Source organism: Vicugna pacos, chromosome 9, assembly GCF_048564905.1.
Source record: "Vicugna pacos chromosome 9, VicPac4, whole genome shotgun sequence".
NCBI classification, from domain to species: domain Eukaryota; kingdom Metazoa; phylum Chordata; class Mammalia; order Artiodactyla; family Camelidae; genus Vicugna; species Vicugna pacos.
Window position 1 is genome coordinate 2,547,930 of NC_132995.1, and position 24,670 is coordinate 2,572,599.

General features: G+C 54.1%; 2 protein-coding genes across 2 annotated transcripts; both read left to right on the forward strand.

The window, feature by feature from the left end:
• The first annotated feature begins 1,223 nt into the window (after window positions 1–1,223).
• ZNF579 (zinc finger protein 579) lies at window positions 1,224–4,409 on the forward strand. Its single transcript, XM_072968379.1, has 2 exons — window positions 1,224–1,354; window positions 2,304–4,409. The coding sequence occupies exon 2, from the start codon at window positions 2,306–2,308 to the stop codon at window positions 3,977–3,979; it is 1,674 nt and encodes a 557-aa protein (XP_072824480.1). The 5' UTR covers window positions 1,224–1,354; window positions 2,304–2,305; the 3' UTR covers window positions 3,980–4,409.
• A 9,010-nt stretch (window positions 4,410–13,419) lies between these two features.
• SBK3 (SH3 domain binding kinase family member 3) lies at window positions 13,420–23,876 on the forward strand. Its single transcript, XM_072966513.1, has 6 exons — window positions 13,420–13,485; window positions 15,243–15,312; window positions 16,078–16,095; window positions 19,656–19,806; window positions 20,329–20,531; window positions 22,003–23,876. Exons 4-6 carry the CDS (start codon window positions 19,668–19,670, stop codon window positions 22,687–22,689), a joined length of 1,029 nt encoding a protein of 342 aa, XP_072822614.1. The 5' UTR covers window positions 13,420–13,485; window positions 15,243–15,312; window positions 16,078–16,095; window positions 19,656–19,667; the 3' UTR covers window positions 22,690–23,876.
• The last annotated feature ends 794 nt before the right edge of the window (window positions 23,877–24,670 follow it).

A 24,670-nucleotide genomic window follows, 5' to 3' on the forward strand; every position in this document is an offset into this window, starting at 1 on the left:
CTTCATTTTTATTTTTTGGACACATAGCATTCCACTGGGTAGATCAATCACGATTTAGCACTCAAATCCCTGACTGATGGGCATTTAGAGCCTTTCCCGTCTTACGCTGTGATGCACAATACTGCAGCAATAAACCTGGTTCAGACACCACTTGTGGCATGTTTCTCAGTAGATCTATCTGAAGGATAAGTTCCAGAATTGCTCGCTAATTAAGACTGTTCCAAATTTTACTCGCCCCAACCACGTACGAAAGGTTCTCTTTCCCACACTCTGGCCAACAACGTTTAGAGTGCATCTCACCTTAAACAATCAGCGTCAAGCTGTGGGCATACTCCCGCAACATACAGCCTTTTCTGCTCAGCATTATGGGTTTGAGATGTGGCCATGTTGGTACATTTCTCTCCTGTTTCTATTTGCCGCCCCCAACCCTTGGCTTTCATCCTGCAGGTTTCAGCTGAAACATCATTGACACCAGAAAGACTTCGGGGACCACTCTCACTCAGTGCCTTCTCTGATGTCTGTAATCCCACCGTATCCTGTTTCCTGCGTCCAAGCACACTCTCCAGGAGGGCAGTTGGATCTGTGTCTGCCTGTCTCCTCCTCAGGCTGTGAGCTCCCTGTGGACAGGGCCTCTGTCTTTATCACTGTGGCTCCAGCACCAAGGACAGAGCTAGCCCATAGTAGGTGCTCAGTAAATACTGGTGGCTTAGGCTCGAGTGAACCAATGTAGCAGAGTGAGAAATCGGTCTCTTAGAGTCGAGTGAATGGAGGCAGGTTTTATCACAGAGGGAAAAACGCAGGCTCAGAGAAGGGAAAGGCGCTTGCTCAGGCAGCTGAGTGCCGGCTGGAGTCAGGTTCTAGCCCAGAGTCGGTACTTTCCCTGAAGCCTCTGTCACTGCCTCATTCATCTTTCCCTGCCACCCCCCTCGCCCAGCACAGTGCCTGGCACAGGCAGGACCTGATAAATGTGTATTTGTTGAAGGAATGAATGAATGTGTGTGTCTGCTAGGGAGGGGAGGGGGCCTGGACTCAACCCCCAGGGCCCCCAGCCCCCTCCTCGCTCCGGGAGCCCAGAAGACAGGCCCCCAACCCCCTTCTCTTCCAGGACCCAAGAGTCCAACCCGCCCTCCCTCTCTGCCCCCTGGGTCCCCTCGTCCTCCCTCTTCCGGCTTCCCAGCCACTCTTTCCTCTTTCAGACTCGGATGAAAGGCCGGTTTCCGGGGGGAAGGCTTAGGCGGTGACACCGAGCCCAGCCTCCTCCACCCCCCACCACGCTCGGGGCCCTCCCTCCCCGCCACCACCGTCCGCGTTCGGCCGGCCGCGGTGAAGGAAGAAAGGAGCAAAGGAGGCGGAGGTAAGAACCGGGCGCCCGGCCATCAGGGCCGAGCCCCAGGCCCCGGGCTCAGAAATCTGCAAGGCGTCCACCCGCGGCCCTAATTCTGCTGATCATGCCTGCGGGGAACCAGAGGCTGGGCCCAGCAGAGAGGTCGGCCCCCCTTGGGGTCCTAGGGTTGCGGACCCCCAGCAGCCTTCCTCAGGGGCCCGGGCATGGCCCTCAGCCGCTTCCTCCCTGGAGATTTCCAGCAGCTGGGCCCCTAGCCCCTTCCTCTCCCTTGTCTTAGGAGCCCAGCCCCCTCCCCCCAGCACTCTGCATCGCTGGGACCCAGGAATCCATGCCCCTCACATACAGAAGTCTAGATGCTGGATCCCAGTCATCTCCCAAGCTCCTCCGGGCCCCAACCTCAGCCCCTGGAATCCGGGCCCCTAGCCCCCTCCCTGCCCAAGAGTCTGAGCCCTCCTACTCCTGGCCTCTCCCAGCCCCTGGCGTCTGGGCACCCACACTCCATTTCCGGGGCCTCCGGATTTTGAATCCCACCCCCTCCACTCCGGCACCAAGGGCTGGTTCCCAGCCCCTCCCAAAACGTTCCAGCGGGAACCCTGGAGAAGAAGGCAGTTCACTGACTTTGTCTGCCTCTGTCTCCTCTTCTGTCTCTCTGTCTCCCTGTCTCTCCCTCCCTCCTTCCTGCCACGGTTCTTCTGATCTCTGTGTTTGCACCGTCTCTGCCTACCCGTCTTTGTTTTCTCTTCATCTCTGTCTCTGCTGGGTGTCCGCGTCTCTCTCCGGTGCTCTGCCGCTCACCATCCTGTTTCTCCTGGTCTCTGCCTCTCATTTCTGCCTTCTTCCGTCTGTCTCTCCTGTGCCCGCCTAAATATCTGACCCTCTCTGTATCTCCATCTCTCTGTCTCTGCTTCTTTCTCTGCACACACACCCCAATCTCTCCATCTCCCCTTTCTCTTTACAGGTATGGATCCGCAGCCCCCTCCGCCAGCCCAGGGCAGCCCACCTCACCGTGGCCGGGGCCGTGGCCGGGGCCGAGGCCGTGGCCGAGGCCGCGGCCGTGGCAGGGGGGGCGCCGGAGCTCCGCGGGCGCCCCTGCCCTGCCCCACCTGTGGCCGCCTCTTCCGCTTCCCCTACTACCTCTCCCGGCACCGGCTGAGCCACTCTGGCCTGCGGCCCCACGCCTGCCCCCTGTGCCCCAAGGCCTTCCGCCGGCCTGCCCACCTCTCGCGCCACCTGCGTGGCCACGGGCCGCAGCCCCCGCTGCGCTGCGCCGCCTGTCCCCGCACCTTCCCTGAGCCCGCCCAGCTCAGGCGGCACCTGGCCCAGGAGCACGCAGGCGGCGGGGTCGAGCTGGCCATCGAGAGGGCAGCCAAGGAGGCGGCCGAGTCCGGCTGGGGCCCGCCGCAGGACAAGGGCGCCGAGCAGCCCGCCACCGCGGGAGCCACTGAGGAGGAGGCGTCGCGGCCCGAGGCGTGGTCCGCGGGGGAGCCGGCCACGCTGGCGGCCGCCACGGGCGTGGAGCCCCGCGAGTCGGAGGAGGAGGAGGCCGAGGCCGGAGCGGCCGAGCTGAGGGCCGAGCTGGCGCTGGCGGCCGGGCGGCAGGAAGAGAAGCAGGTCCTGCTCCAGGCCGACTGGACGCTGCTGTGTCTCCGCTGCCGCGAAGCCTTCGCCACCAAGGGCGAGCTCAAAGCGCACCCGTGTCTGCGCCCCGAAGGCGAACAGGAGGGCGAAGGGGGGCCCCCGCCCCGCCCCAAGCGCCACCAGTGCTCCATCTGCCTCAAGGCCTTCGCCAGGCCCTGGTCGCTGTCCCGCCACCGGCTGGTCCACTCCACCGACCGCCCCTTCGTGTGCACGGACTGCGGCCTGGCCTTCCGCCTGGCCTCCTACCTCCGCCAGCACCGCCGCGTGCACGGCGCGCTCAGCCTCCTGGCCCCGCTGCCGGGCAAGAAGGACGACAAGGCATCAGGCGGCCGGAACTCAGGGAAAGGGCCCGAGGGGGGCGAAGGGGCGGAGCGCGGGGGCGCCTCCGAGGGTGGGGAAGGCGGGCAGAACGGAGGGGATGCCGCCCCGGCCCGGCCCCCCGCCGGGGAGCCCCGCTTCTGGTGTCCCGAGTGCGGCAAAGGTTTCCGGCGCCGGGCGCACCTGCGGCAGCATGGGGTGACCCACTCGGGGGCGCGCCCCTTCCAGTGCGTGCGATGCCAGAGGGAGTTCAAGCGGCTGGCCGACCTGGCCCGCCACGCGCAGGTCCACGCGGGGGGCCCGGCCCCGCACCCCTGCCCGCACTGCTCGCGGCGCTTCTCACGCGCCTACAGCCTCCTGCGCCACCAACGCTGCCACCGCGCCGAGCTGGAGAGGGCCGCCGCCGCGCAGCAGGCCCTCCAGGCCCAGGCCCCGCCGTCGCCCCCGCCGCCCCCGCCGCCCCCGGCCGGCCAAGAGGAGGAAGGGCTCCCGCTGCCCATCGCACGCATCAAGGAAGAGCCGCCCTCCCCGGGAACCCCACCCCAGTCGCCGCCGGCTCCCCCTGTCTTCCTCAGCGCCTCCTGTTTCGACAGTCAAGACCACTCAGCCTTTGAGATGGAGGAAGAAGAGATTGATAGCAAGGCTCACCTGCGCGGATTGGGCGGCCTGGCCTCCTGACCCTCACACCCACTCTCAGCACCTCCATTTGACTCCCCGGTTTGCAATATGGAGAGGGGAAGTTGAAGGAGAGGCACCTCTTCTGTGTACCCACCCCTACCCTCCCAGCCCTCTACACTAAGGCGGGGGGGGGGTGGGGGCGGGGGCCTGGACTGCCCCTCCCTCCCTATCACCCATCCCCAGGCCCCCTGATGCTGGTTGGAAACTGCTCACCCCAACACATGTCTGAAGACAGGACGACAATTCAGAAAATAAGGCGGAGGACATTGGCAAGAGGGATGGAGACTGAGGGGGACCCCCAGGCTGGCTGTCCCCCAATACACACACTGGACACCATCACCTCTTTGGAACTGCCAGACCCTGGGGGCCCCAATGAGCAAAGGTCTGTCCCTGTCCCGTTGTCTGTCTGAATAAATGTGAGTTCGTGGAACCCAAGAGAGTGAGGCTGTCTGTGGGGGCGAGGGGTGGCTAAAGGGGAGCAGGGAATTGTCCCACAGGCTCTGAGCTGGGGTTCAGACCAGGAAGGATGCAGATACCTACATCAGGGAATACGGGGTCCTCAGCCAAGCAAGAAACTCATGAGAAAAAACAAGGGTGGGAGAAAAGTTACCATCATCATCTGCCTGGGGCATTTCCAGGGATCCCCCGCGGCCTTCCTGTGGGATCGCCATGTTCATTCATTCGTCACACATTTACCTGGCACCATGCTAGGCCCTGGGGATGCTGAGAAGAAGAAAGCCACTCTGAGGAGCTGGAATTGTGGATCCGCACAGTCTCATACGGTTTTGCCATAAACCACGGGGGAGGGGTTTCCATCTAAATTGAGAACCAGTACATACACTGAAAATAGAAGAATTAAAATTGAAGAAGAGTAAAAATTCAGATCCTCGGTCACTCTGTTTCAAGGACCCGATATGCCCCTGTAATGGGTGGCTACTCTATTGGACCGAACCGATCTAGAACATTCCACATCACAAAAAGTCCCCCTGGACCACGCTGCCCTAGATAATAAACCAATCCGCAATGTGACGTCAGGTATTGGTAAGGGCTCCCAAGAAAACCACCCAGCGCGGCGATGATGCAGCCCGTTGGCAGGGCAGGGCCTCTGGTGAGATGACATTTGACCTTTTGACCTGAATGAAGAACCAGGCAGAGGGAGGGAAGAGCGCGGGCAAAGGCTGTGTGTGATGTGTGCGGGTGTTATATGTTTGAGAAACTACAAGGAATTGGGGGTGGGGTGGGAAGTATCACTTTTCCACAGATCCTCCAGGTGTTCTGTTCTGCTGTTTACTCCTTTGGTTGGGTCCTAGTAGTGGTGAGCAGGCAGGATGTCTCCAAGCCAATTCTCCTTAAACCCCATCTCTTCCTTCCTACTGACACCTTGCCTCCCCCCCACCCCACCCCACCCCCCCATGCTTGTCAACGGCTCTTGCTCTACACACACAATGACACTGACTACTTAGGTATCTTCCCACTTATAAGGCCAGGTGAGAGAGGGGTGAGATCATGCTTGTTTTCCAGGGCAGAAAACGAGGCCCTGAGGCTCCAGGAGGGAAGGTTGCTCCCCTGGTGTGATGAAAACACCAGGCAGGGGGAGGGCAGGAGGGAAGCTGGAACAGTGCTGGCTGAGAGTCATGGAAGGGAGGGGATGACCAGCCAGAGCTTTGCAGACTTCCCTCCATCTGAGACTTCACACATCTTAGCTCAGCCCTTGTGACACGGCCTGGCATGGAGCATGCACTCGGTGAGTCCTAGCCTGTTTGATTATCGCTGTGTTCACCACCCAGTGCTAGATGTCGGTGGAGAGTGCTGAGAGATACCAGCTGAGCACCTGCCCTCGTGAAGTTTACAGACCAGTGAGGAAGATAGGCAACAATCAAATGTTGCCAAAAATAAATTAAGATTTCCAAATGAGGCCAGTTTCCCCCATGTACTAGATCCTACTAGAAACTGTAACTAAACCTCAGGTGTTGGGGAGAATGGGGAGCTGGGGTATCCTCTCCTTACAGGCAAGTCACCTCCCTCCCCAGGAACCTTCAGTGGCTCCCTAGTACCGCATCTGAAAGTGGACCAGACACCTTCAGCACAATCTCATGGACAAAACTCACTGAAGGAGGCAGTTATATAGCCCCATTTACAGAAGGGGCAAACTGAGGATTAAAGCTATGTAGTCCCTTGTCTTACTTCTGTGACCTCTACCACGAATGGAGCACTTCGTATTAAAGGGTTACTTTGTGGAAAGGGCTGAAGTCAATGGTTGGCACCTGGGAGGAAGTCATTGATGTCATTGCTTGATTATTATTATTCTCCCAGGTTGGTAGAGATGTGATCTCAGGGAACCCTAGTTCCCTGCTGGGAACTAGCAAACATCGTCACCATCTTCCAGAGCCAGAAACAGTGCTCAGAGTAGAAGTCTCTTGCCCAAGAACCCACAGCTAGAAAATGATAGACGAGGGATTCGAACCCAGGCAGGAGCAACTCCATGGCCTGAACCCTACACCAGGCCCATATGACCTTCACAATCAGCCCCCAGCCACAGAACCCACCTTTCAGGGCCCCTCCCTACACACATCCTGCTCTCCAAGCCCCAAGGCATCCTCCCCTCCAGACTACTGGCATCCGTCCCCGACCCCCGTGCTCACTCATCCTTAAGGATCTGCTACATCCAAAGAAAAACATTCCTAGAACAAAACACAGACCCCACAGCAAGAAAACAGCCTTGGAGATTCAACCCAGTTCTCTCATTCTGCAGATGAGAATACTTTATATTTTTGTTGCTATTATAAATGGTACCAGGAATACATTTAACAAAAAATGTGCATTCCCTTTATGGAGACTATTTGAAAAGTGTGCTGAAAGACGTTAGCAATCACCTAAATAAATTCAAAGAAATACTGAAAAAACCGCCCACCTACGAGGGACAGATGTAGGCAATGGTAACATAACGCAACAATTGTTATTGTTAGGATGTAACAGTAGTGCTGTTTGTGAGCTGAACCCTATTGCTGGTCTCTCCCCGCACTGAGCACTTCACACAGAAGATCTCCATCACGTTTGTTCATGAAAATACAGAGGACGCTTCTTGAGTATTCACCCTCTGTCTCCTCCTAAGGGGATTCGCCTGGATGAGCCCACTTGGTCGTCGCAACGGCACCCTTAGATAGGCACTATCATTGGGCTCTGTTTTCCCTCCTTAAGCAGCTTTGCTGAGGTATCACATACACACCACACAATTCACTCATTTTGTGTCCCATTCAATGATTTTTAGTAAGTTCACAGGATTCTGCAACTGTGGCCACAATTCAGTTTTAGAACATTTCCATCACCCCAGAAAGACCCCATTTATAGTCACTCCCGTTTCACACCCCAGGTCCGGGCAACCACTGATGAACTTTCTATCTCTATAGATTTGCCTTTTCTGGACATTTCATGTCCCTGGATCGTACAATATGTGGCCTTTCATCTCTGGCTCCTTTCACTTAACATAATGTCCTCAAATTCCATCCATGTTGTAAATTCTATCAGCATGTCATTACTTTTTATGGCTGAATAATATTCCATTGCATGGCTAGACCACGTTTTGTGTGTCCAATCGTCAATGGATGGGCGTTTGGGTTGTATCCACTCTTTCATTGTTATAAAAAAGGCTGCTATGAACATGTGTGTACAAGTCTTCCTGTGGGTGTATATTTTGGTTTTTCTTGGGCAGATTTCCAGGAGCAGAATTGCTGGTGTGTGTGCAGAGTTGATAATGAACTTTTTAAGAAAGTGCCAGACTATTTCTCACTTACAGTCCCACCAGTGACACATGAGGGTTCCCCCAGGGGGCTCCATTCTCCTGAGAAGGAAACTCAAGTACAGTGATGTGAACTGACTTGCCCATGGTCACATTGCTCATGAGTAGCAGATCCAGATATGATCCCAGGCACTGTGGTCCCAAATCCTTAAACAAGGATTCATCCTCACCTTGTTCATTCATTCGTTCATCCTCAACTCTTTATTGAGCCCCCTGTGCTTAGAGGGAGGAAAAACATCAGCAGACAGATAAACATTCTGGTAGGAGATGCAGATAAACAAATACACTCGGGACATCGATTCAACAAATACTTATTGAGCTCCTACCCTGTGCTGGGCACCATCCACCGGCTAAATGAAACAGATGCAAACCCCTCCTCACGTGGGGCTTCCATTCCGGGGGGAGGAAACACAGCGAGTAAGTGACAGACGCGCGGTAGGAAGGAGGGAGGGGCTGTCCCACGCACGAGGCCACAGCTGACGCAGCGGTCCTGAGTGTGGGCATGTGACTGGTGTGTTCAGGGAGCAGAGGCCTGCTGCCTGAGAGGGGGAGAAATTTCTTTCTTAATTTTTTTGTTTTTAATGTCTTTGTGTGTGTGAGGGGGAGGTAATTAGGTTTTTATTTACTTTATTTTTAGTGGAGGTTCTGGGGAATTGAACCCAGGAGCTTGTGCATGCTAGACACACGCCCTACCACTGAGCTATTATCCTCCCCCGGTTTTTCCGCCAAGTGAAATGCTGAGGGAGCCCCAGAGGGATTCGTGGAGAGGCTGGCACAGCCTGCTTCCCTTTTAACATTTTCTTAGGAGGATTTGAACACTTATAGGACTTGGAAAGCACTGCAGTGTGAACATCTCTAGACTCACACCCTAGAGGCTACAAGTAGCGTTTTGCTGTATTTGCTTGGTTCTTTCTTCATAACAAACCTGCCCATCTAGCCATCCTTTCGTCCTTCCATCCATCTATCCATCATCCATCTTTTTAAAAACGAATACAGTTTGCTACCTAGAGCAGTTTGGGGTTCACTGAAAAATTGAGCCAAAATTCCAGACGGTCTCTATATATCCATCCTTCAAAAATTCACTTCAAAGCAATTTGCAAACACTAGTCCACATCACCCCTAAGCACTTCAGCATGCATACCAAAACAAGAGATCAAATATTTCTCTGAGCTTCTTGTCCTTGGTCACATTGAAACACAGTGAATTGCCTACCAGTTACGTGTCACCATTCAATACATTTTGAGAGATACGGACGCCTGAGGGGCACAAATTCTTCTCCTGACTGAAGAGATTTCCTCTGGTTTCTGTTTAGAGAACAGGCTGGTGGGAGTGGGAACACAAGTCCTCTTCAGCCCACCGGTTTTCTTCTTAAATAACCCTTTTCTTCTGGAATCGTTTCAGATGTGCAGAGAAGTTGCTCGGATAGCCCCCTGGACCTGACCCAGGCTCCCCTAATGTTATCGCCTCCCTTGACCACAGGAAACCAAGGAAGCAATATGGACAGATTGCTGCCAAGCAAACGCCACCCCTTACTCAGATTTCAGTCATTCTCCCTAGTGTCCTTCGTAATGTCCAGGGTCCCACTTACCATATGACGTGGTCTTACGTCCTGCCTTCTGAACCTCCCACTGGCTTGCCTTGGTCTTCACAGTGGCCGTTTCGAGGAGTCCCTGGAAGAGAAACCATGCCTGCAGCGCGCCAGCCGCCGCAACCCCTCCCGGGCTGCGTGTGGTCCCTGGGACCGTCACGGGGGATGTTGACCTGCCTCACCTGGCGGGAGACCAGGCCTCGCCAGGTCTCCACGCTGTAAAGCGACCCCTCCCCCATTTCCAAACTCTGCTCTTTGTCAACAAGTCACTAAGTGCAGCCCACGTGGAGGGGAGGCGGAGTGGGTGCCACCGCTGGCAGGGGACGTGCCCCAATGCATTTTGGCGGCATTCGTCTGTCCCTTCGCCTTCCCCTGTTGATTTATTTATTCATACCCGTATGGATTCACAGGTGTTTTCTTTTACGATAGTGAAACACGTTATCTCCTATAAATAGTATATATATGCTAGTCCTGTGTGACCTTATTTATTGCATTGAAGCCCAGCTCTGTTTGCTGGCTGCTGTCAAGAGACAGTGAAGGAGGGGGTGGGGGGTCCTGGGTTCAATCCCCAGTACCTCCATTAAACATAAATAAACCTAATTACCTCCCCTAAAAAACCCAAACAAACAACAACAAAAAAGCAGAAAGGAAGAAGGGAAGGAAGGAAGAAAGGAAGGAAGAAAAAAAGAAAGAAAGAAAGAAAGAAAGAACGAAAGAAAGAAAGAAAGGAAGGAAGAAAGAAAAGAGAAAGAAGGAAGGAAAAGAAAGAGAAAGAAAGAAAGAAAAAGAAGGAAGGAAAGAAAGAAGGAAAAGGAAAGAGAGAAAGAAAGGAAGGCAGGAAGAAAAAGAAAGAAGAAAGGAAAGAAAGAAAAGAAAAAAGAGAAGGAAAGGCAGGAAGGAAGAAAAAAAGAGAGAGAGGGAGGGAGGAAGGAAGGAAGGAAGGAAGGAAGGAAGGAAGGAAGGAAGGGAGTGAAGCGGTTCTGCGGTACAAGCAGGGGCCTCTGGCAGCGGGTGATGGGGGAGGGGACTGCAGCCGGGAGACCCAGGAGGGCTCTTGAGCAGGAATAACTGGAGACGGCCCAGATGAACGAGGGAGCTGAGCATTGAGGGGCCCCGAGGCTCCAAGGGGATGGCCACCTGCCCGGGGGACAGCCAGAGCTGTGCCCTGCTTTCCCAGGCACCAGACACAGGGCAGTTTCCACCCGCTGCTCGCGGCCCTGCGGGAGGGCCGCTTGGAATTCAGCCTCCGAGGCCAAATCCCTGCAACCCCTTATCACTCCACGTCCAGCACGGCGCCTGGCACCGACTCGAGCTCCATAAATATTTGCTGCCACTCACCCGGCTGCCCGAGCCCCAGCTGCCCTCCTCTGCCCTCCCCTGGAATCAGCCCTTTTATCTCAAGGAGGGAGGGGCCCGTTGGCGGACCCAGATGTGGAACCAAGGAAGTGACCCACCCAAGGTCACTGGGAGAGGGAGGGCCAGAGAGTGAGAGAGAGAGAGAGAGAGAGAAAGGCGGGGGCCGTGGGGGAGCTGGGCCATCTCCAGGCTTCTGATAATAGGAGACTAAGTGTAGCTACCACTTATTATTCTTGCCCACTGGCTGGTGTCAGGCATGCCACTCGCCTTGGACAGGCGATCCTCTTTGCCTGGAATGACCCCTCAGACCCCGCCCCCAGGAGGCTCGCCCTACATCCGTCTTTCTCTATTGATCCCTTCTTGGTGGTAGAATTCTTTTTTTTTTTTAACTTTTAAAACAACGTATTGAGTTGTACTGCTTTACAGTTTGGTGACAAAGAGACACGGCCCATTACAAGCATGCAATTCAACGACATTTTTAGTAAGCTGACCAAGCTGTTCCACCATAAATCAGTTTTTGATGATTTCCATCATCCCGATATTTGGCAGAATTCTAAGATGGCCCCCAAGAGCCCTGCTCCCTGGGTGAGCACACACCTCCTCCCAACTATTCAATAAGATGCAGATTCAGGTGCTGCCACGAAGAGTCATTGCAGCTGGAATTAAGGTTCCAAATCTCGGGTAGGAAGACTGTCTTCGGTGGGCCTGGCCTAATCAGGTGACCCCCCAAAAGAGACGGGGCTCTTCCTGGAGAAAGAGACTCAGAGAATGAGGGGAGGTTCAAGAGGGGAGAGATTTCCACTGCTGGCTTTGAAGGCAGAGGGGACCCCATGACAGGGAACGTAGAGAGCCTCTGAAAACTGGATTCTGCCTGACAGCCAGCAAGGAAACAGGAGCCTCCCAGTTTACCCCAAGCAGAGAACCCAGTTCTGCCTCCCTAGGCTCCTGACTCACAGGAACTGTGAGCTGACAGGCAGGTGCTGCTTTAAGCTGCTACATTTGTGCTGATTTGTTACCGAGCATACATAGAAAACAAATGCAATCTCTGTGTTTCCTTTCCTTTACTGGGCACTCACTGCCAAAGCAAGTTGGCTTCTTTAATGATTTCATTGCTTCAGGTCCCTCCATCTGTACTGGTTGGCTGGGGATGCCCTAACAAAGGACCAAGAGCTGGCTTAGAACAACAGAGATGTATTGTCTCACAGCTCCAGAGGCTAGACATCCAGGATCATGTGTCTGCAGGGCTGTGCCCCAACTGAAACCTGCAAGGGACTCCTCCCTTGCCTGCTCCCAGCCTCTGGGGGCTGGCCAGCAATCCTTGGCTTCCTTGGTTTGTTAGCTTCATCACTTCCACCTCTTCCTTCATCGTCTCGCAGTGTTCTCTCGGGTGTCTGCGTCTTCATGTGGCCACCTTACTGTAAGGACACCAGCCATACTGGATCAGGGCTCACCTTCTCCAGTGTGACCTCCTTCTTAAACTAACTGCATCTGCAATGGCCCTATTTCCAAATGAGGTCACATTCTGGGGTGCTAGGGGTTAGGACTTCAGCCCATAACACCATCCCTACCCACACGCGTCATCTTCCAGGGTACAACTCTAAAAATTTAAATTTATTAATTTAAAAAAAAAGAAATTAAAAAGACAGAAATCAAGAAGGATGCTGATGGGGAGGGAGGGTATAGCTCAGTGGTAGAGCACATGCTTAGCATGCACGAGGTCCTGGGTTCGATCCCCAGTACCTCCTCTAAAAATAAATAAACCTAATTACTTTCCCCCACAAAACAAAAACAGAAACATTTTTTTAGTTTGAAAAAATTAGAAAAGAAGGATGCTGTTGGTTCTTCCATGATAATGGCTGAAAACCATTCTGTTACCTACAGGAGGAAGGGAGTGTTAATTGACCTGGGGGTTCTAATACGTGATGCCACTGTGGCCTCTGACTAGAATGTGTGCTCCCTGGGGGCAGGGATTGTTTTTATAGCTTTACTGAGTTATACCATTCCCTTCTTCCACAATGTGCCCATTTAAAGTGTACAACTCAGTGGCTTTTGAGGTCATCACAGAGTTGTGTGAGCATCGCCATGATCGATTTCAGAACATCCCCATCACCTCGCAAAGAAGCACCGCACCCCGTAGGTGTCGTCCCCAGCGCCCTAAGCAGCCACTCATCACCTCCCTGTCCCTGAGATCTGGCTCTGACGGTGGGAGTTATCCACTTTGCTCTCTGATGTGTCCCCCAGGACCTGCAACATTGCCTGATACCCGCCAGACTCCTCCTTGCCAGGGACAGACTCTACCTGCCTCATCTCAGGCCCCCGGAAACGTGTGTAGCATTTGGATAGAAACAAGAGAAGTCAGTTTCCTGGACACACATCTGACCCCAGCTCCTGGCCCGCAGACACCTAGCACAGCAGAGAGGCCCCCGGGGCATGAAATGTGGAGCCTGACTGTCCCCGTTTGAGTCCCAACTCTGCCGCTGACCCCCAGCAGGACACTGGGCAAGAGATTTAATCTCTGCGAGTCTCCCTTTCCTCAACTATAAAACAGAGCTAATAATAGGACCTACTTCTCCCCGCCGCTGCGAGGATTAACACAGGGGCTGGTAATACACAGAGTTCAGTAAATACTGGCTATAATTATCGCTAATCACGCGGGATTTACGAAGACCTTACACACGCCCTTCACTCGGCCCTCCGTCAGCCTCCTCGCCCCACACACATTTCCCGAGGAAAGGGAGAGAGGAATCCAGGGTGCCTCGGGGAACTGTGAGTCCTTTCTTGTGACTGGAGTGGTGGGTGAGATGGGGTGGGGCAGCAGATAAGGTGGAGCAGGGGCCAGCTCCCCCGGAGGGCTCAGAGGCCAGGCTGGGGAGCTTGGAGTCCTTCCCGAGGGCGATGGGGAACCATGGGGTGGTACTGAGAAGTTGAGGGACACAGGTTATCTCTGAATGTTAGAAAGATGCCTTTGGGAGGGAGAGGGGCACACTCTGGGCAGAGACTAGAGGCGGGCAGGAGGCTGGGGTGATGGTCCCCATGGGACCGGGACAAAGAGAATGCCACAATTCTTAGCCCATGGTCTCTAGACTTCTAGAGAGATCCAGCAGAGTCTGTAACCCTGCATGCTCTCTGCCAAATGGTGTGCTTCCATTTTGACAAAAGTAAAAAGAGAAAGAAGGTGCAAATCACTTTGACAATGTTTTATGCCACTTGATACAGTGTGCAGTCGATTCTCCTTAGTCACCGAACTGACGGTCTATGACATCCCGGGACACTGAGTCACTGATACTGAGCCACTGTCCCTGGGGGGGAATATGGCATTAGTTTCCTGCGAGACTTTGGTCACGAGTTTTCTGTTCACAGATCAATTCATAAGCTTGTTTTCCGTGTATTTCTGTTTCAAGAAATCTTGTCTAGTACATCTCATTGGTTCTCTGACATTGGACTCACAACCAACAACATTGTAGCTCACACCTGGAGCAAAGGTAGAACACACACATTTTCTCCTTAAGGCAAATCCCAGCCCCCTAACTGCTTGGGACACTAGACAGCACTTCTGTGCTATGTTCAAAACTGCCAAATCACCGACAAAAAGCGCAATACTGAAAAAAGGACACTTTGAAAGCTGAAACAAGAAGGCATAGTGTCACCTTGGCCAACCTTAGCTGGGGACATGTGTCAAACTCCAACTGCTGGCCGCTCTGCGCATGCCTGTGAACAAGCTTGGATAGTTAATTCTGGGGGGTTACAGACATGTTCGAGTGGGTAGGTGAATTTGCAAATACAGAATCTGCCCATGATGAGCCTGGCTGTATATCCAAAACATTATCATGTCATCGTGTAATTAATATAAATATCATCAACGGATAGTTTACATTCTCTTTTTCGTGCTAAGTCTTTGAAATCCGGGGTCTATTTTGTACTCACAGCACATCTCAATTTGGACCAGCCTCATTTCAAGTCCCAGCAAGCCACACAGACATGGCTAGTGGTTTTTTGTGTCAGACAGTGCAAGTCTTCATAGCTTTCTTCAGGTTCTCAAAGGTACCTAGGAACTTGAAGGAAAAAAATTAAGCAATGTCAGATACAGTCATGTTGGAGGGCTGCGTGGCAACATCTAAGAACGCTGCACATTTTTATTTGCACCAAGAAATCCACTTCATGGCCAGTGCCGCACGAAGTGCACCCTTTAGCACAAGGCAATGAATATAAGCACATTTTCTCTGCACCCCTGCTTGTAAGAGCACGATACTGGAGAAAAATAAAATGTCTGTGCTCAGAAGAACGGGTCCACAAAATACATTGTGTCCATACACTAGACTGTTGAACATCTTTGCAAAGGAAAGAACCCGAGGTCCATATAACAACACAGATGAAACTTGCAAACGGGGTTGAGCTGGTGAGGACAAAGGCAGAGCTAGAGGTCAGGCACATGCTACTATTTATACAACTTTAAACACATGCAAGGTGAAACTCTATGGCAGTTATAGATTGATACATATGTAACAAAAGTATTTTTTTAACAGGAGGAATAACAGACACCTCAGTTGGGGATAGTGGTTACTTCTGGGAGGGAAGGGAAGGATTTGGAGAAGGGTAAGTACACAGAGGATTCCAATTATATTTTAGAAGTTTTATATTTTCGGCTGGACGTGTAGGCGCTCAGGATGGTTATTTGGGATGTTTGGTGGGGGGTGTGCCTGAAATAGTCTCTTTTTTATTGTTATTTTGTTTTTTAACAAGATGATGAATTATTATTTTTTTAATTTAAGTACTGTCAGTTACAATGTGTCAGTTTCTAGTGTCCAGCCCAATGTCCCAGTCATGCATATATATACATATATTTGTTTTAAGGTTCTTTTTCAGTGAAATATTCTTTTGCATGACAAACCATAGCGAAGTTTTGTGCTGCTGTGTGAGACAGCACGTGTGGCCTGTCTGTGCCTTGAAAAATAATAGAACTGTTATCATAGATCACAAGATTCCTGAATGGTTGTATAAAGCCCCCAGCAGAGTGTCTGGTCTCTTCCAACTGCCATGAGTGTATTTGTTAATAATAATGATAGTTAGGCAATCATTCTCTTTTAGGTGCTACATTTAGTGTTTTCATCCATTCTTTTATTTTTAACAGTATTTATTCAATGTATGGATGAACAAAAGCCCCCCGCCTCCCGGGTACAATACTGTGAACACACAAGTGGGGGGAGTCTAGTTTTCATCATGATGTACCGTGATACCACTAAGGGTTGAGATTTGACTGACTGGCTTATAACCCTACTATTTCCAGACAAAACATTTTGATGTAATGTTATAGCTTTTTCTTTTCTTTTCTTTTTCTTTGCATCTCTTTTTCGGCCCAAGGATGGGGTGAGAGGACAGGTGAGTTAAGTTATCAACTACACAACCTTTGAAGTGCAAGTTAATTCTTTATGTGATCTTTTAGTATTATTTTATTTGTAAAAATATATAAAATACATAAATAGTGTGTAAGAGATATACTATCTGTAATACATAGCATATATAATACATCATATAGTTATACGTAAGGTAATGTGGAGTGTATTTATTATTGTATTGATATAATAATTATATATTGTAAATATGTAATACATTACACATAAGAAATGTTTAAGAATAACACTCTGGGTAGGTCCTATAATTAGTCCCATTTCATAATGAGGAAACTGAGGCCCAGAGGCAGCTGGACACTTGTCAGGGAGCACTCGCTTGGCCAGGGGGACAGAGGCAGAAGGTCACAGGAGGAGCCTTTGGAGGCTGGAGAGCAGGAGACATGGTTGGGAGGCAGAAGGCCAGCTTTAACCAGGGGTGTGTGCACCCCGGGCCAGGGCCTGAGCCTCCCCCCCACCCTCCGACCACACCTGCCTCTCCAGGTCACTCCGGGTGACCCCGCAGGGCAATGTTGCTAAATGGGGAGGTGCAAAGCTCCCCGGATCATCAGTGAGCCTGGAGGTGGGGGGGACGACTGGGGAGGGCTGGAGGCCCACAGCGTCCCCTCTCACCCTCCTCCTGGGGGACCCTGCACATGCACAGCGCCTCAGGCCCCACAAGAGGGATCAGCTCCAGCCTGCACTGGGTGGGGGGGGAAGGGGGCAGCCTGGGGTCCCCAGAGCCTTGGGGACCCTGGCTCTGCCTCTCGCTGGCTGGTGACCAGTGCCTCTGCTTCTCCAGGCCTCAGTTTCTCCCTTAGGAAATTGGGAGCCATCATTTGGCTTGCCCAAGCCTTGTAGGAAGGACTCCACAAAGTCTTGAATTAATTAAAAAGGGAGAGAGAGCAAACCAGGGCCTTATACCTGATAAGCATCATTGCATTAGCTCATTTTAGTTTTAGTTTCTGAATAGGTAACGCATGCTGTGGGGGAAATTCAAATAATGTGAATTAAAAGTTCCCCCAAAGCCGTGTGTTGACATGGATTACTGACTCAACTAAAGCAGCAACAGAAGACTCATCTGGGAAAATGCGGGACGCAGAGCAAGGACCGGGTGTTAGCTCATTTTAAGGGATAACCTTTAGCGCCGTTTGATGTGACTGATAAACGTTTTGTGGTTGAGCTGGAAATTTTCCTTACTTTGATAGAGACGTAACCTTGAGTGCTGGGGCACAATTTGTCACAATGTCTGTAGTTTATTGGGCCACTTTTAGCTTTTTATGAGGGAAAATTTCCAGCAGAATCAAAGAGAAAGAGCAAAAGGAACCTCCTTGTCTGCAGTAACACGCGCTGTGGCCGCAAGGCGCCCCGCCCTCACGCGGGCATGATGCTCTCCCACTGGAGTATTTGAAACCAAACACCACGCAGCGTATCGTTTCACCCCAAAGATTTGTGCAGGCCGTAATTTACTTTAAAATACCCCGTTCCCCCAAAAGAAAAGAGAGAGAAAGTGATATGCAAAAAATAACGTTTGTGAAGCCTGGCTTTGGGCTGGAGGCGCTCACTGGGGCTTTTCCCCTCCAGTCTGTGCTTGCAACTTTGCACAAACCTCAGAAAGCCCAAGAGCAAAGGAAAATCTCCCTCTGCCCACCCCGGCCCCGCCCAGCTCCCCAGGGCCAACAGAGGAGCCAGTTTCCTGGGGATCCTTCCAGAGGCCCGGTCACTGTTCTAGCCGTGTTTTTATTAATAGCAGTTTGTAGTAGTAGCGGGAACCTGGTGGGGCAGGCGTCCCGCTGAGTCACACAGACCTGGCCCAGATCCCCCGACACCTCCTCCCCTCTGACCTCGTGTAAGCTGATCGCAGCCTTGCAGAGCCTCAGTTTCCTGCTCTGTAAACTGGGGATAAACCCCCACGCTTCTGGGTGGCTGGGAAGAGCCAGCGTGAAGGCCTCAGCAGAGAGCTGGGCTCAGAGCTGTGCTGAGTACACGAAAGAAGCCTTTTCCCCCAGTGTCTCTCGGCTATTAAGGGCCCCTGGGTCTGAGGGAGGAGGGGCTGGGGGCTGGACCCCTGGGTCTGAGGGAGGAGGGGCTGGGGGTCTGGACACCTGGGTCTGAGGGAGGAGAGGCTGGGGGCCTGGACCCCTGGCCTGAGGGAGGAGGGGCTGGGGGTGGGGACTCAGTATTAAGGAGCTCTGGGAATGGTCTCCCTGGTTCCTGGAGGCCAGCGCTCCGGGCCCATGGAGGAAGGTGGAGGCAGAAAGTCCTGGGTCTCCACCCCAGGTAAGGCATGTGAAGGGGCCAGTCTCCCCTTTTCCTGTGGCTCTTAGGCCCGGCTCTTGGGGGTTCACGATATATTTTGTCCCCTCTGTCCTGGGACCAGAGCCCAGAGTCCAAGCTGGTCTAAGTTTGGAAGGGGGAGGGAGGGGGGCAGCAGGTCAGAGGGGGTGAGGGAGGGGTGGGGGGGACAGGATGTCTCTGAGCTGTCACACACACCCCTGTCCCGGGCCCAGAGAAAGGGAGGGACAAAAGGCTCTGAGAGAGAGTCAGAAACAAAGACGGGAGGAGGGAGACGGAGAAACACTGGGGAGAGGAGGCCAGAGAGGGGGACAGAGTGCGGACATCCTGAACGACAAGCAGGCAGACAGCGGCCACAGTGGGAAGAGCGTGGGGACAAGGGCGAGGGGCCAGGGACCAAGAAACAGGACAGGGAGACCCACCCTGGAGACCCAGGAGCCAGAACAACAGCAAGACAGGGACAGGGAGTGTGTGAAGAGAGAGGAGAGACAGTACGGGAAACCTCTGGACTTAGACAGACACACAGGGAGACAGAGGCAGACCCTCTTGGACGAGCTCCTCGGCCTGGGCTCTGCCAAGGCGGGCAGTGGGGCTCAGTGGGCTGGCTGCTTTTCGGGGACCCCCGACCAGGGGCACTTACCTGAGGGCCAGCTGACACCAGGTGACCCTGAGATGGAGCTCAGGGACTCCAAGAACCACGAGGATGGGGACCCGGAGGTGAGAGGTGGGAGACAAGGGAGGGAGAGACTGAGAGTCAGAGCCAGAGACAGAGATGGAGAAGGCCGGGGGCAGACACAGAGAGACACACAGAAAGAAAGGGAAGAGACAGGGAAACAGAAACATCAAAGACCCAGAATAAGGCAAACCCAAGGAGACACAGCCAGACCGAGGCCCCCGGAGAAATGTACTCAGAAGCAAAGAGCGGGAAACACAGGAAGACGGGAGGGTGGGGAGAGAGACAGTGCACCAGGGGGCTGTGCGGGCTGAGGAGGCAGCCCCAGCTGGGGCTGGGGGCTTCTGGTGGCTCCAACAGATGGCGATGGGCAGGGTCACTGACACAATCACCCATAACCCCGCCAGGACACAAAAACAGGTGGCCTGAGGCTGGGTGAGTCATTGTGACTCATCCTCCTCTCTGGGGACAGTGACCCCGTCCCCCAGCTCCCCACATCAGCCCTGGGCCAGGCCTCCAATTTCCCCACTGCTCTCAGTGGGCCCTGGACTCACCCCCTCCCCACTTCTGTCCCTCTCCTACAGGAGGACACAGCCATGGCCCTCCAACGGCTCGTGGAGCTGACGGCCACCAGGGTGACTCCAGTGAGGAATCTGCGTGTCCAGTATCGCCTCATCCGAAAACTCGGCTCCGGCTCCTATGGCCGCGTGCTCCTTGCCCGGCATCGCCAAGGGGGTGAGTTTGGCCACCAAAGGAAAGGCTCCAGGACGTCCTCCTAATAGGGACTAGGAAGCCACCGAGACAGGGAGCGTCCTTGCGGATAGCTGGCAAGGACCCTTGATGGGGCTCTCAGACAGTTAAGAGTTCAGTAATATTCCATAAAACAGAGGTCACCCAGAGAGGGTGAGAGACTTGCCTGAGGTCACACAGCAAGGCAGAAGCACAGCTTGGATTGAAACTCAAGTCACCACGTCCCCTACTTTAGGCGAGAGGAAACTGAGGTCCAGAGAGGGCAAGGCAGTTGTGCGAGACCACCCAGCAGCCTGAGTCAGAGCAGGAAGAGTCCTCAGGGAAGATCCCCTCCCACCTGCACTTCACAGACGGAGAAACAGGAGCACAGAGAGATCAGACAATATACCCTGCCCTTCTTGTATCATGCGTGAGACATCTGGGGCTCAGAGAGGTTAAGTGGCTTGCTTAAGGCCCCACAGCAAGATCAGAGCACCCTGAAGTCTTCCGCCCCCACCTCCCTAGCAGGTCCGGCTGTAGCTCTGAAGCTCCTACCTCGGGACTCGGTCCTGAGAACCACCTTCCTGAGAGAGTTCTGCGTAGGCCGCTGTGTGTCATCTCATCCAGGCCTGCTCCAGACCCTGCCGGGCCCCCTGGAGACACCCCGACACTTTGCCTTCGCCCAGGAGTATGCGCCCTGTGGGGATCTCAGCGGGATGCTGCAGGAACGGGTGAGACAGGCAGGGGATGCAGGCTGGGACTGCTCATCCCAGATCTGACTGTGCCCCTCACCCCAAACCTGTCTCCAACCCTGACCCCCCAAAGCAGTGCCCAACCCAGCTCCTCCCTAAGCCCCCAAACAACCTCCTTATTTCTAATTCTCAGTGCAATTCCATGTCTAACCCTAACCCTAATCTATCCAAGCATCCGGACATGAGCTTGCCTGGGCAGGGAGCTGGGGTTGATGGATCAGGTCTGATGGAGGGCGTGGGGATGGAGAAAGAGATGGGCTTCCATTGGTATTGGGACTGGGAGCAGGTGTGGGCAGGTGGGTGAGTCGAGTTGAGGGCTGATTACAGATTGGTAAGGGGTGTGGAGGAGAGTGTGGACGGGGCTGCAGCACAAAGTAGGAATGATCGAATATGTGTATAGAGATTGAGTTCTCTCTAGAAAGACCATCAGGACTGATCCTGGATATTCTGGAGATAGCTGAGTTTGAATTTATGGTGAGTCCATCTTTAGGAATAGACTTTGGATTTGAGATAGGGTTGAGGATAAACAGAAGGAACGAAGGAGGGAGAGAGAGAAGGAAGGAGAGAGTGGGATGGATGGATGGATGGGATGGATGGATGGATGGGTGAATGAATGGATAGGTGGGTAGATGGATGGATGGGTGGGTGAATATTTGGAAAGATTGGTGGATGGATGGCTGGATGGATGTTTGGATAGGTAGATGGATGGATGGATGAGTGGGTGGATGGAAAGATTGGTGGATGGATGGATGCATGGATGCATGGATGGTTGAATATATAGAAAGATTGGTGGACAGACGGATTTTGGATGGATGCGTGGATGGATTGAAGGAAGGAGGGATGAATGGATGGATGTTGGATACTAAATAACTGGATAAATTATTGAATTGCTGACTGGATGGTTGAATGGATACTGAGTAGAAACACTGCTATCGAGGCTGCCGGCTGGATGACGGCTTTGATGGATGGATTGCTGTCTGGCTGCCTGGCTAGCTAGATGGATAGACCTATTAATCAGCTGATGAAGTAAACTGCGGGACTTTTTAGAACTGGGCCTGAGTTAGAGATGGGGTCTGTATTGGTACAGGACAAAGATTAGGATTAAGTGTGGGGTTTGGATTCTCATTGATGATCTGAGTGGTTAGTTTAGAGGAGATAAGAAATATAAGGAGTGGATCTGAGTGCTGGGAGAAAGTCTGATGAGCTTTTAAGGAGCTTCTGGTAGCCTAGTGAGACGTGGGCTCCTGTGAGGAAAACATTGGGCGCTGGCCTGCAGGAGCACAGGTGTGGGGGCAGGTTGTGGTTGAGGACGATCTGGAGAAGGTCCCGGGGGGATGTTGTGGGGACCCTAGAGATCTCTGGTCTGGAATTCTGGATTCTTGAACCTCAAGAAACAAAACATAGAAGGAACCAAGGCAGTTTGACCTTCCTCCTCTCTCCTTGACCCCAGGCCCTCCCAGAACTGCTGGTAAAGCGGGTGGGGGCCCAGCTAGCTGGAGCCCTGGACTTCCTCCATGGCCGGGGGCTGGTCCACGCGGACGTCAAGCCAGACAACGTGCTGGTCTTTGACCCGGTCTGCAGCCGTGTGGCCCTGGGTGACCTGGGTCTGACCCGGCCTGAGGGCAGTCCAACCCCTGCCCCCCCAGGGCCACTGCCCTCCGCCCCACCTGAGCTCTGCCTCCTGCTGCCACCTGACACCCTGCCCCTGCGACCAGCAGTGGACTCCTGGGGCCTGGGGGTGCTTCTCTTCTGCGCTGCCACTGCCTGCTTCCCATGGGATGTGGCACTGGCCCCTGACCCTGAGTTCGAGGCCTTTGCTGGCTGGATGACCACCAAGCCCCAGCCACCTCAACCACCACCCCCTTGGGACCAGTTTGCGCCCCCAGCTCTGGCACTGCTCCAGGGGCTTCTGGACCTGGATCCTGAGACTAGAAGTCCCCCACTGACTGTCCTGGATTTCCTGGGGGATGACTGGGGGTTAAAGGGGAACAAAGAGAGAGCTAGGGGCTTGGGGAGGATGTCCAGTGAGGATGCGGAGGAGGAAGAAGAGAGGGGAGCAAGCCTGGAAGAGTGGTCAGAGGAGGAGGATGGCGACAAAAATGGTGGGAGGATGGGGACAGATGGGGGAGAGCCCTGACCAGGTGATGGGGACAGGTGGCCGGAGCCAGGGCCAAAGGCCCTTCCCCCAGCCCCCATGGCCACCTGGATGGAGAGACAGCTGCTCCCGGGAGGACAGAGACAGAACACATTGCACCTCTCCCAAATGAAGGCTGGACTTGGTTGCAAAATGCCTCCCAGCTGAGGACTTGGGAATCCGGGATCCCCGGTACCCCGTCCCTCAGACTCAGGACTCCAGACCCCATCTCCTCCTCCCTCAGACCCAGGGGTTCTAGCCCCCTCCTCCCTCAAGGACCCTTCCTTTTCTGTCCCGAATGTGTCCTCTTGAAGGAAGGTGCCGTTTCCCCCACAGACACACTTCTGCACTGTGGGGACATGCTGGGCGCTTATCACGGAGCTCTGATGCAGTCACCCCTCTCCTCTGAGACTTCAGGCGACCCCCACGGTCCGTGGCACCGAGTCTGGACTCTCCAGATCTGACACCATGGAGATCTCGCCCCCTACCTCTCCCACTGCCCTGGGCTCTGGGCGGCATTGAGGGAGCCACTCACCCTTTCTAGACCTAAATCTCCACACACTCAGTGCTCACATGCACACAAGCACGCTCCTGCAGACTTTCGCACATCCTGTGTTCTCCCCTAGGATGCCTTCTTCCCGACTCCAGGCCTCCAGACGCCGGGCCCTGGCCCAGGGCCTCTGCGGCTTGCCTGGAGCCTGTAGCCCCGTGATCTGCGTCTCCACCTTTTCCCTCTCCCCATCGGGCTGTCCAGGAGGGACCTGGGCTTCTTCATTCCTCCTTTTGGGTCCTGCTCCCACATGGCGAGCTTCCTGTCCAGCTCCCTGAGAGCATGCACACCGTGCATGTGAGGGCCACGGCTGGTGTGCAGGGATGTCCAGGTGACCCGGGCTGGCCCTACGCCACCCCTGTCACAGCACACAGACCCCTGGCCTGTGAGGCTTCCCCCTGCAGGGCAGGGCCACGTGGATCAGGGGCCGTGTCCCCAGCACCCAGCACAGGGTCAGTTACCGGGACCTGCTTCCTCCATATCTTAACCAGAACTAGGTTTGACAGTTAATGTCTCCATTTGGACAAAGGCACCGGTGGCTGTGGGAGGTATTAACCTGGCGGGGAGTGGGTGAGGGGACTTGGGAGCCCAACGCGGCTGTTCTGTAAATCAAAAAATGATTCTGAAATAAAAAGTTGATTTAAAAAGAACTGAGTTCATACCGGTCATCTAGCTATAAACCTGGGGGGTGAGTGCGGCCCTCCAGGGCCCCCATCTCCCCCCTCAGCCCTGGGAGTCCCTGCCTGTTCCCACCACCCACTTTGAAGTCTGCAGACTCGGAACGTGGACTCCCCTCCCTTTGCCCCCTCCCCTGAGATCCCTCACTTCCCAGTTGCTGCACCACCTGCTTCTCTGCCCCCCCAAGTCTGAGGTCATCTCTCACTGCATCGTTCTGGAATCCTGTTGTCTCATCCTTTCCCCAGACAGGACCCCAGTGTCTCTGCCCCTGGACACCCCTCACCAAACACTTGTGTCTGACCTGTCAATGGGGCATTGATGGGGCAGCTGGGTGGGGTCAAGGCAGGGGCAAGCTAGGGAAATGATTTCATCCCCTACAGAGGGTCTGGTCTCCTGGGTCTGAGGGAGGAGGGGCTGGGGATCTGGACCCCTGGGTCTGGGGGAGGAGGGGCTGGGGGGTCTGGACCCCTGGGTCTGGGGGAGGAGGGGCTGGGGGGTCTGGACCCCTGGGTCTGAGGGAGGAGGGGCTGGGGATCTGGACCCCTGGGTCTGGGGGAGGAGGGGCTGGGAGCCTGGACTCCTGTCCTAGGTCTGAGGGAGCGAATGGGGGTCTGGACCCTGGGTCTGAGAGAGGAGGACCTGGGGGCCTGGGCCCCTGGGTGTGAGGGAAGACGGTCTGATTTCCTGGTTGGGACATCTGTCTGGGCACAGCCAGTTCTGGGAGATAACACACGATGTCGCTCTCCCCCGAGTGAG

What these genes read in the sequence shown, in the direction of transcription:
- ZNF579 (XM_072968379.1), top strand. Translation starts at nt 2,306, where the DNA reads ATGGATCCGCAGCCCCCTCCGCCAGCCCAGGGCAGCCCACCTCACCGT.
- SBK3 (XM_072966513.1), top strand. Translation starts at nt 19,668, where the DNA reads ATGGCCCTCCAACGGCTCGTGGAGCTGACGGCCACCAGGGTGACTCCA. An exon ending in TGCCCGGCATCGCCAAGGGG is followed by an intron (nt 19,807 to 20,328) that starts GTGAGTTTGGCC and finishes CCTCCCTAGCAG; the next exon opens with GTCCGGCTGTAGCTCTGAAG. An exon ending in GCGGGATGCTGCAGGAACGG is followed by an intron (nt 20,532 to 22,002) that starts GTGAGACAGGCA and finishes CCTTGACCCCAG; the next exon opens with GCCCTCCCAGAACTGCTGGT.